A 12,702-nucleotide genomic window follows, 5' to 3' on the forward strand; every position below is an offset into this window, starting at 1 on the left:
TAAATGTATATGACATGAATTAATACAATAAGAGAAGGAGGTGTTTCTTTCCAGAACACCTCAGCCTCAATATTGAAGCAGATGTTGACACCTCAATAAAAATTTATATTCTATCAAATTATAACATTAATACAGCTCAGCTGATTTTATTCCTATGTAAACTAAATAGAAGAGAGCGGAAGGAGAGAGTGTTTTAAAACAAGTCCAGAAGGCACAAAAAAAAGAGGCATTAGACAAGTCCAGCCCATACATCATCCAACGGAAAAGATTAACAAGTGAGTGAAAAAAACGAATCAAAGACTATTGACGAGAAACAAGAAGACATATGAACTCAGCTTCTACTTCAATAAGAAGCCTATGATGAAACTTGATCAAGAAACCCAACTTTGAGTCTCTGGCAACGAGTTTAAAATATAATTGTTACTTGTTAGCAATTATAGTAAGGCATTGTTTCTATAAAGAATGAGAAAAATTGTTACTGATCATGACAATTAATCTTCATATTAATCAAAATCTAGCTTAGGTCAAAAAGGCTCAAAAACAATCCTAATGGATAAAAACGTGATTAAGTTCTTAAGTGGACCTAATTAGACGAAGAAAGGATAAAGGAGAGAGAAAAAGAGAGAGAAAGAGAGAGCATAAGCTTACGGTATCCCAAATTTGAAGTTTGATGGGGCATCCATCGACGGTGACCATGCGAGCACCGAACTTGATAACGACGGATTTGATGAACCAATGCTGCCAGTGGAGTACGATTTGATCATCCGATGGTTTCGAGTTCACTCTTCGCCAAATAGAGAGAGACAAGAATGAAAGTCGGGAAAATAGAAAGAGAGACAAAAAAAATTATTTTTTCCTTTATCCAATCAGAAAGTAACACGTATAGGGTCCTAAACGGTTCTAAAAATCCTTATGTAAAGCATCGACCAATAACAATTTAACTCACATTTGCATATAATCATTTCTTTTTATTGTTAAGCAACTTTGTCATCTCCATCTAAATACCAGGAATGGAGATGGTTTAAATGCATACTTCATAGATCCAAAAAAAACAGCAGATGCACTAACATATATTAATTATTTACAAGACTGCTTATAAAGTATTTAAGGTACATTGGTATTATATATCGCTTTAATGTTGCTGTAATGTTTTACATTAATATTTATATTTTGGAATTAAACTTTGAATAGGCAGTGGATACACTTAAGAAGATTATATAAAATTCCAAATAACTTAATAGTAAATTATAATTCCAAACAATTTATATTAAATTTTTATTTCAAAAATACAAAACAAAAATATTATACAAAAAAATAAATCTAAAAACAACCCGCAGCGTAGCGCGGGTACTAACCTAGTCTATCTACTTACTCTCGTAAGATTTCAAGTTTTAATTTATTTTTACTGAATGTATTGCTAAATTAGATTCAAAGAAATATAACATTTTTACATCAAGTGTGAGATTCTTTTGAAAAATCTGAAACTATTTTAAGAATTTGAGATTTTTTAGTTTCTAGATTCAAACCAAACTTGGAGGCCTTTAATTAGTGTATCTCTTATCACTAATTGCTCGGATTAATGAAAGTTTTAGTGAATGCAGTCGTATGTATTGTGGCTTTAGGATCAAACAGCATTTCAATTACTCTGTTTAAAATGATGGATTCTTGATTTACATGCGATCAAGGTAGAGGTAATTTATGCAAAACTCACAACCGAAGGAGATTTATGATATTTTGGTTGCATATTGGATTAAAGTAAGTAAATAATTTTCTAATATCAGATTAAATATCTAAAAAATATACAACGTTAAGAAAAAGAAAAACCAAAGACACACATACATACATGTGACCACCCTCCCAATTGGAGTTCACCTAATTAATAGTTAGTAAAATTTTGTTTTGTTGGTAGAAATTTCGGAAGACGAAACATGCACGTTTAAATTAAGTTTCTAACAAGATCCAGAAGGTGAAGGTCACTGTTGTTGCGGTCTTTATATCCAAAAAATGTAATAATTCTTGCTCTAAACTCTTTTAAATACAACAGGAGGTGTGAAATGTGGACTTTTCGTTTAGCTAGATAAAAAGGTACAGACAGATGAAAATAAAACTTTTGACCACTTACTAATAGTTAATAAGTATAATCAATCAATCAGTTTAGAAATTTGACTAATCAATCTAGAACATTGACTAGCCATACAAGAATATTTGACTAGCCAAATTATTATTTCTTGATTTACAAAATTCCCTAATGATTACTAGTTTTTTTGGGGGGTTACAAACAATTAAATATGATTTAAATGTGGACAGTGACAAAAATAGGTCCACAATCATACCCAAAGCATTCCCTGATCCTTCGAAGGAAAAAGACTCAAAGCCATAAGTTTCGGAGACTGTCTACGTGAGATTTAAACGATCAATCGATATTAGTCATTTCAATATTTAATATTTTTGAAATTATAATAATTTTCTATAATAAGATTTTTGAAATTATGATAACTTTCTATATTAAGATTTTTGGAAAACGGATAAAGTGAAATTTATAAAAATTAAAGAAAAATTTTAAAATATGGAAAATTTTCAAAATATAACTTTTTATTTTCAAAATAAACTATACTAATAGAAAAGTTTTAATTATATTAAATTTATAAACGGAAATATTTTAAAGATATGGAAATAATTCTAAACACAAATTTTGTTATCAAAAGAAATAAAACAAGATAACAAAAATCTAAAGTTCTAAGTTTTTAAAAATTATTACGAATGAGTTTTCTTACAAAAATAATTTATCAAAAAAAGCATATGGAAATAAGATAAATATAAATATTTGTTATTGGAATATATAAATAAAACAGATCACTATTATTTTCACTAAATTTGTTAATAATTCTCTTGCTAAATTTAATAAAATAAATATAAGATATATATCTAAAACCGAGGATCCGAACTAAACTTGATCTAAAAAAACCTGACCCGAAGCCAAACCTGAAATATCAAAATACCCGAACAGATCCTAAACTTCAACAACCCAAACCCAAACTCGATCCAAACCCGAACAAGTATTTGAACATAAATGAGATATAAATATACTAAGTAATACTCTTTCCGTTTCAAAATATAGGATGTTTTAACCAAAAGCATGCAGATTAAGAAGTGATTACTTTTAAAAAGTTCAACCAATCAAAAATAATACTGCATAAAATAAATAATAAAAAATATAATATTAATCTAAAAGTTGTTTACAAATTTGAAAACATCTTATGAAACAAACAAAAGCCTCCAAAACATCTTATATTATGAAACGGATAGAGTAATATATTAGTAATATTTATACGTGTTATAACCTAAAATATTTAAATTTTTAGATATTTTGGATATCTTTGGGTATTTTAGCTATTTTTAGATAGATTCAAATTAAAAAATACTTGAAAATTTTAGATATTTGCTATATTTTTTAGTAGTTCGGATAAAAAAATTCTGATTTTGATACTTGGGATAAACCAGAATCCGAAACCGAAATACCTGACCATAATCTGATATGAACCTGAAGTTTATACTCAAATATATCCTAGATTTCTAAATCTAAAATACCCTAAACCCTTAATATCTAACCCGAACCGACCTGGATACTTGAACGCCCAAACATGTCGACCTTCCTACTGAAAAGATGACCAATAACTGTTGCCCACGACGTAAGAGGAATGGATTATAAAAATTGGAGATGAGCCTATGAAGAGAGAGGTATAGAGAGTGTTTTCTGGGTGAGAAATTAGAAATGCGTCATTTTTCGTGCCTCTTTTTAAATTTGTTTTATTTTGAAAAATATATTTTGGTTAATATTTCCTTCAAAAAATCATTTTGATTTTAGTTATTTTAACTCCAAAATTACTATTTATAATTTCAGTTAAACACATTGTAAACATAACTCAGTGGCAATATTATTGAAATAAATAAATGATTAATTTTGGATAATGTTTAAAATGTACTTTTCTTTAAATAATATTAAGATGGTAGTTTGAAAAGTCAGTTTGCTAGTTCACTTTGGATTTGATTTAGGTTATTTGCTTTTGTTTTTGCTTGAAAAGTGTTCAATTTTGCTTGAAAAGTTTTCACTTTGAAAAGTTTTGTATTTGCATTAGTATACTGTTGTTGATTATAATTATCTTCATATGCTTTGGTGGAATATATGAATAAACACGATATCATGATCCATCCTAGTTGTAACCTATATATATATTTTTTTTTGCTAAACGTATATATAAATATATAATTATACATTATGAATGACAATTTAATTCTCTATAAGTATTATATTGTAATATCACGATCCAGAATAGTATATGAAAGCAAGTTAACTTGCGTATTCCACTAACTTGAAATTTTTTAATTACTGGCAAATCAAATGTTCAACAAAGTTTGTCAAGCACATAAAAATATTGGTGTGCTTAGAACTATTTCAGACGTACATTTATGAGTATGTGATTTAAGTTTGAGAATTTTTGAAAAATACTCTTTTTGTTGTACTCCTTTTCAAAAATAACTCTTTCATCTATCTATTTTCAAAAATATCATTTTTTAAATATAAAAAATTATAAAGTTTTATATGGTTTACAAGTTACTTCTAGATAATTAATACTTATTATGATCACGTAAGTTATTAATTTTGAAAACCAGTTTTATATAATAAAACATGAATTATTAAGAACTTATTTATACAATTTTTTTTTAAAAAAAACTTGCATATAATAAAAAGTATCATATAATTATTTCGTAAGTTTTTTCTTTTTCTTGGTAAAATATTTCGTAAGCTCTTGATAGCTACTTATCTGTTTCTTTGGTATTTGTTACAGTAACAGTTACTTTCTTTATCAAGACATTACATGCAACATCCACTGTTAAATACCACAAACCTTAAAGATAAAAATTGAAGAAAAGAAGATTTCATACGTTGGGCTCACGAACTTTATCTTGTAGAATAGCTGCTATATTATGCTATACCTCGTGCAGCTGACTATCTTTTTTCAAAAAAAAAAAACACACACATACATAATTGAGTGTTTAGGTTTTCTTTTTTTTAAAAAGAAATCATCAACGTTTCATAACCGGTAGATCTCGTGCTAAAAAATTGTAGTTTGAAAAGTCAGTTTGTTTGTTCACTTTGGACTCGAATGTTGGGTTATTTGAATCTGTTCTGTTTTGTTAGTAAAGTGTTCAGTTTTGTTTGTCCAATTTGGATTAGTATCCGCACGCTACAGTGGATAGTGACTTATGAGCTGAAGCCTTGAAGGAATGAATACATTATAAAGAGGTTGATTATGAACCTGAAAATGAAATAGTTAAGACAGAACAAAGAAAACAGAGAAAATAAAAAGAAAATGTCTGTCTTCCTCTGTTTCCTCTTCCTTGCACCCCTTATCTTAATCTTCTTGCACGTTTTCAAACCTTCGAAATTGAACCTTCCTCCGAGTCCAAAGAAGCTTCCCATCATCGGAAACTTACACCAACGCGGAAAACTACATCCCAGGAACCGCCGTAACCTCGCCGAAAAGTATGGACCAGTGGCGCTTCTCCAATACGGAAACGTCCCCGTGGTCGTGATCTCTTCGAAAGAAGCAGCAGAGGAAGTTCTAAAGATCCACGATAGTGAGTGTTGTAATCGACCAGAGACGGCCGGGACCAAAATAACTTTTTACAACTTCAAAGACATCGGGTTGGCACCCTTCGGTGACGAGTGGACTGCGCTGCGGAAGCTCTCGGTGGTCGAGCTCTTCAGCGTGAAAAAGCTTCAATCTTTCAGGAATATCAGAGAGGAAGAGAATGACTTGTGTATCAAGAAACTCTCTGAGTTTGCTACGACACGAACTCCGGTGAATCTTGAGAGAACCCTTTTCACTTTAATCGGAAATATAGTGTGTCGGATCGGGTACGGGATAAATCTCTATGAGTGTGAGTTCGTTGATGAAAATAGAATCATGGAGCTTGTGCACAAGTCTGAAAAGGTCATAAGAGCTACTGCGTTTTCTGATTTCTTTCCGGGAAGAATCGGTAGGCTCGTCGACCGGATCTCCGGTCAGGAGAAGAGATTGAAAAATATTTTCTCGGAAGTAGACACTTTCTATCAGAATATTCTTGACGAGCATCTTAAGCCTGGAAGAGAGAGCTCCGATATTATTGATGTGATGATCGATATGAAGAAGAAGCAAGAGAAAGATGGAGATGCTCTCAAGTTCACCACTGATCATCTCAAAGGAATGATCTCGGTAAGTCTCTTAGTCTTTTTTCAAGTTATTTATGTTCCAAAGTGGTTTAATTTTTTTTGCAACGTACCAATATTTGTGACTTTGTGTTTATGTCAGGACATATTGACAGCAGGAGTTGGCGGAAGCGCTGCCACAGTGCTATGGGGAATAACCGAGCTGATCAGAAACCCTAAAGTGATGAAGAAAGTTCAAGACGAGATTCGGACAAAACTTGGGGACGAGAAGGAGAGAATCAAAGAAGAAGATCTAAACCAACTTCACTACTTTAAGCTCATGGTCAAGGAGTTATTCAGGTTACATCCATCAACTCCACTCTTGCTCCCAAGACAAGCATTGTCTCATTTCAAGGTCCAGGGCTACGATATCCCCGCGAAAGCACAGATCCTAGTCAACGTTTATGCGATCGGTCGTGATCCAAATCTCTGGGAAAACGCAGATGAGTTTAACCCTGACAGGTTTCTCGACAGTTCCATTGATTACAAAGGAGGAAACTTCGAGTTTATACCGTTTGGATCTGGTAGGAGAATATGTCCAGGGATGACAATGGGAATCATACTTGTTGAGTTAACATTGTTGAATTTGCTTTACTTCTTCAATTGGGGAGTGCCGGAGAAGGATGTAGCTAGAGAGAACGTCACCAGGGATGAAGATAATCTTGACTTCGTTCAAGTTCTTCACCCCTGAATATGTGGTTTGGTTATAACAGGAAAGCTCAAGTCAACACAGATACTGAGGTGGAATTAAGGAAGTCAAGAAAAGGAAGAATTCTAACTATTAAGAGATATTTGGATATATGAAGTCTCGGGACTTCTCTGTTTTTGTTTTTGCTTAGTGAAATAAGAGAACGAGCATAAGGTTCTCCACTTTCTTATGCAGTTTGTACAAGTTAGTGACTCCATTTTCTTTCATTCAGGTTGTAAGGAATTACGACTCCAGTTTCCCTATTTAAGTTAATGAATAAAAGTTTGAACCAAAAAAAAAAAAAAAGTTAATGAATAAAACCAAAATAAGTTGTGAAAACCTACAAAACACAAATCTTGACTCTTGTATTACTTTCTCTTGCTTTGAAAGTGACTGAAATTAGCTTTATGACTATGAGGTTTTTTTTTTTTTTTGGGCAACTATGACTATGAGGTTATGTACACTAGATTCTAAGATAATAAATGACAATTGTATGTGATTTGGTTGCAATAATAAAAGAAAAAGAGATGGTCCAGTTGGAGTCGGCTTATTGGGTCATAGTGGACTCGGAAGTCACAGGCTCGCGCGTAATCCTTCCACCGTCGAAAGCGGGAAGTAAACGCTGCTCTGTGAAACCAGCCTCACGCAGTCTCCTCCGCTCTAAGAGAGAAGTCGGACACAAGCCTTCGCTCGGATCCAAACTCTCAACTGCCAACTTGGAATGGGCGCGGCCAGTAGATAGCCAAACCCGAAACCGGCCTAATGCAATCGACACAATGTTCCATCACCGTATTGTCTTCACAAGACGACGTTACTAAGCTCGACGTTCCAACATAGAAACTTATTATAGAAACTTATTTCTAAAAAAAGTTTATTTTTTCCGATGTGGACTTTATCACACTTTAGGCTTTTCTAACAAATGTAATTATTTTGTTGAGAACTTTTGTCAAAATCGCTTATCTTTTGAAATACGAGAAAACAAAATTCATCTTTTTTCATCGAAACAAGAAATTTATCTTAAAACATGTAACTGCTTTTCATTGTTTGTTAATTTTTTGCCGCATAAACTCGAGAACATATATTTGAAATTGTATTCACTCTGTGATGTTGTTGTCGTTGCTTCACTCTGTGATGGTGTTGTTGTTTTCACTTCAAGATGATATGTCGGATTTGAGCCATTATTGTTCTTGTTAGTGGATCCATCACCTAGAGACAAACACAACACATTCAAACAAAGAAACAAAGAACAACAAATCAGTACTATATAAAAGTAGAAGCTATATATAAGCTTTTGACACCATCCACATGAGATTTGAAACAACTGATAGTGGTTAGAGATCTCAATATTTAATATTTTTAATTAAAACTATTTTTTATGTTTATATTTTTTTATAAAAAGAAAAAAAAAAGATCTAACGAAATAAAAGAAATATCTGAAAATAGTTAAGTATTGATTTCAAAATTATGTTACAAACAAACTATTGATATTTTAAGGTTCGAAATCGATAATGAAGAGGTGAACGTACGACTGTGAGAAAGTTATTCTCTATTAGGAGTATGAAGATTTTGGAAGAGGGACTTGTAAGAATTAGAGATTGCGAGAGAGAAGAGATGGATTGGATGGTTGAGATTGTGGCAATAATGTAGTAAGACAAGTTGTAGGCTTCATCGAGAAGAGTATAAGTGTATAAGGCCTTGTTTGTTTAGTCATTTGGCATTTCCATTTAAATGATCCATCCAAATGATTCATCCAAATGAATCATTTGGATGTCAAATGATCACACAAACAAGACAAAAATATGGTTCACTTGGATGATGCATTTGAATGAAAATGTGTTTGTTTGTTTATTTACATTTCTCATTGAGATGGATTTGGTAATAAAAATGACTAAAATGCACATGTTTGGATATAACCATTTTTTTAAATCTTAATGTTAATCATGTTAATTTTGATTACTAATCTAAAATATATATACACCTAAATAATTTACAAATTACTATTTCTGACATTTCTAAATTTCCATTTTCATGAAATATTAGTTTTTATAAGATTTAAAACATGTTATTCCAATTAAGAAAAAATCAACATTAACACCAAACAAAACTACAAAAATCTCAATATCAAAATCGTACATAACTCCAAAAGTTTTTTACAAGAGCTCACAAACTAAAAAATCCAAAAGATAACCTTTCACGGCAAACACTTCTCACTCACTACTGTTGGATGTTGGAACCATCAACTCCTTAACTTCTGTACCGATGAACAATTCAGAGTTTTGTTCAAAATACAAGACTGAAATGTGAGAGTTCTTCTCAGAACCAAAATCTAAATGAATGAATGAGACTACAAAACCAGAACCATGATCCATACCTTCATAATTTGATCTGAAACTGAACTTGATTATACTAAGACTCACTCACACCATCCCTACAAATACACAGCATGATAGTATTAGTATACTTCTCTATTTTGTAACCATGGAGCATCAAAAGAATCTTACGAGATGGTATCTCAAGTAATTTTTGCCTTGGACAGACACTAGAGTTCATAAGAAACATTGAAAGACAGGTACTAGACAATAGACACATAACACTCATGAATTCATGCATCCCTGCTTTCACAGTAGCAAACTCCAGGTAGAAACTCAAAAGAACCTATGCATTCAGCTATGACTAGATAGAACATTATGCATATCAAACAAACCCAGACACAGAACATAAATCCTTTGATAAATAAAAACCAAACCCAAAACAAACATAAACAAACAAACCCAGAAACATGAATCTCCACAGCTACCAAACAACCTCTGAAAAAATATATTCATTGAGCTAACATTCTATTCATATGATCTATTGATCCAACACACTAAGCAACACAAAGCCGTAAACTAAAGCTAATCGAAGAATCAAAGCAACCTGGACTAGTATTCAAATCAATAATCAAACCTAAGACTGAGTCCAGTTCATACTCTTCAAAACCCTTCTCAAACAAAGTAACCAATACCCAAAAACTAATTCGTTTTCTTATTGCAATCTACACGTAGATATAGAGAGAGAGAAAGCGCGAGAGAGATAGGGAAATTGAAATAAACCTGATTACTCCGGCGAGAGAGCCGGCGAAGAGTGAGAAAACCTAGATCTGTGTTCTACGGTGTCGAGAGAAAGAGATGGTGACATAGTGTAATTGTTTAAATTAGGCAAGGGTATTTTAGACATTTAATAGTTCTGGCTGAATCATTTCCAGTTGAATGCACCAATCAGACTCAGCCAAACTTTTCATATTTTTTGAATTGAGTTTAATAAAAGTCATCTAACTGATACATCTAAATGGTCTGTTAAATTGTTAAAAGCGAACATCATTTTTTATTTCCATTCAAATGAATCGTCCAAATAGAGAAACGAACATAATTTTCTAATTTCACAAGTATAACTAATGAAATTAGAAAAAAGCGACGGTTAAATTTTGACTATGCGATAACCATATTTCTTTATGTCTGTCCATCCATATGCAACTACAAGATGATGTTCATTTCAGGAAACTTAAATAAATCATCCAAATGGACTACCTCGATGCTTTGTGAAACTCATCTAAGAACACTCAAAATTAGATGCAAATGATTCTTTTAGAAATTACATATGTCTAAAATAACCTTATTTGCAATCATAACTCAAATAATATTATTTTCTGTAATTTTTTTTCGAAATTAAAAACTGTAAGTCATCGATTATAACTTTCCTCTCAAAATCATGAGTTGTCAATATTTGCTATCATATTTCTACAAAGCATAACTCATTTTTGCAGTCATATTATGCTATCATCATAGTTTACAAACTGTAAGTCATCGATTTTGCCAAACTGAAAATCAAAAATTTTTGCCTAGCAAAATTAGGGAATACCATTTTCAACCAATATCAAATTTTGGCAAAAAAATGAAATGTCTTGTGTCCGCCAAGACTAAAAGTTGGAAAATTGCATTTTCCTTGTCAAAGTAGCAAAATCACGAACAACCTTATACATACAAATACTTGAAGCACATTAAATCTAGCGCCAAAATATTGATGATATCACAAATTTTGGGAGGAAAAATAATTTTTTTCCCTACAAACAATCATGGAATCGTGTTTTTTCTGCCAATATTATAAAAATAAAACTTTGAAGGGTAAATTATGGAGTTGCGTTTAACCGCAAAAACTACAGAGTTTGGGAATTGAATGTTTTATTGCCAAAACTGAAAAATATAAGAATTTTATTTCCAGCCAAACGCGTAACATTGGGGAATTGAATTTTTAATTTACCAAGAATCAAAATCTATATATGTAAAAAAATGGAAAGCTACAAAATCATGATTTTGACAGGAAATTACGAAATTTTGTTTTGCCGTCAAAAGCACAAAATTAGAGAATTATGTATTCTCCCAGCAAAAAATGTAAAATTATATTTTTAATTTAGTAAGAATCAAATTTATATATTTAAAAATATTTATTTATAATCTTTCAAATTCGAATTTTACTAGAATACTAGGTGATGTATTGGACTAAGCATTTTAGCTCAATTAGTGGATTTTAGATTCGAAGAGATTTTAAAAGATTTTAAGAAAATAATCAAATATTTTTGGTGATACGATGACATATAGTTGTTAAATTTCATCAGATTATTGGTTTTGACTTTGAGCAGTGGTGATCAGGGATGTGCACATTATATAAAGTGTGAAACTAGCTTACACAATTGTTTTATGTAAAATGATTTATAGTCCGATTTCACGAGTAATTCAAGTGTATTGATGAACACCTCACAATTATTTAGGATTAAACAATTAAATGTAATGGTGAGCATGTTGGTTCAAGTTTAAAAAAATTTAATTATTTATTTTCTATTTTTTATATGCAATAACTCCCTTTTAACTTGTATGTATATATATATCAGTCTCTCTCTTTATATTTTAAAAACTTGGAATATCTTTATCCAACTAGATTTGTTTTTGTAAATTTATATTAATTAATAACTAAACGTTGAACATATTATACTTATGTTTTGCACAAAAAAAAAATATTGCGTTATATATTGAACACTAAGTCATTTTATGTTGGGTGTTGAAATAGCTTTCTCTTTTCGTCTTCTACAAAAAAAATCTATTAAAAATATGCATTTTCTATGATATAAATTTTTTTATTTTTTTTTTTATTTTTTAATAAAATTTAAATTGGTAAGAACGGCTATGCTAGCGATCACTAGAGGATCAGTGGTCATCCCTTTCTTAGGTGGAAGAGGCAATTGAGTCTTAACGTTATGTTAAATTTACAAAACCCACCAGCCAATAAGATATTCGACCGAAGAACATACAATTAGATTTTCTCCTCTCTGTCTTTTCTAGCAACTTCCTTCGATAGGTAGAATGAATTCGATTTTATTACATTATAAATAAGAAGAGAAATAGGCGAAAAAATATCGTAGAACGTTAGTTTGGTAATGCGCAATTATCGCCGTTCGCCGTGATTTTACATACACATGAAGGTGGCATTGAGAAGGAAAGTATCCATCAAAAGGATGGAGCAGGAAAGAGTATAAAGCAAGCAAGAATGTTTGTAGTGAATCTAATAGGGTTGGAAGGAATTATCCATCATTGTTGAATTATATGTAGTTGTTTTCATAATTTACAATCAATAATAAATCCAAACGATAAAAAAGACATACACACATGTGAACAACTGAACACTGCCACTTCTAGAAATTTAGTTTCTAAATTGTAGCAAGATCCAAAAGGTC

The 12,702-nt window shown here is 31.3% G+C and overlaps 1 protein-coding gene and 1 long non-coding RNA gene across 2 annotated transcripts; one reads left to right on the forward strand and one right to left on the reverse strand.

Moving 5' to 3' along the window:
* LOC104779905 (bifunctional dihydrocamalexate synthase/camalexin synthase-like) lies at nt 5,312–7,181 on the forward strand. Its single transcript, XM_010504329.2, has 2 exons — nt 5,312–6,257; nt 6,354–7,181. Exons 1-2 carry the CDS (start codon nt 5,373–5,375, stop codon nt 6,939–6,941), a joined length of 1,473 nt encoding a protein of 490 aa, XP_010502631.1. The 5' UTR covers nt 5,312–5,372; the 3' UTR covers nt 6,942–7,181.
* Nucleotides 9,037–10,103, reverse strand: LOC104779904. Its single transcript, XR_766604.2, has 3 exons — nt 10,031–10,103; nt 9,310–9,366; nt 9,037–9,189 (listed from the first exon to the last, which is right to left on the reverse strand). It is a non-coding gene; the product is annotated as an uncharacterized LOC104779904 (long non-coding RNA).

This window comes from Camelina sativa, chromosome 4 (genome assembly GCF_000633955.1).
Source record: "Camelina sativa cultivar DH55 chromosome 4, Cs, whole genome shotgun sequence".
In the NCBI taxonomy this organism is placed as follows: Eukaryota; Viridiplantae; Streptophyta; class Magnoliopsida; order Brassicales; family Brassicaceae; genus Camelina; species Camelina sativa.

Excerpts from the sequence above, each read along its gene's own strand:
- LOC104779905 (XM_010504329.2), top strand. The coding sequence starts at position 5,373 with ATGTCTGTCTTCCTCTGTTTCCTCTTCCTTGCACCCCTTATCTTAATC. Across the intron at positions 6,258-6,353 it reads ATCTCAAAGGAATGATCTCG|GACATATTGACAGCAGGAGT; the intron begins GTAAGTCTCTTA and ends TGTTTATGTCAG.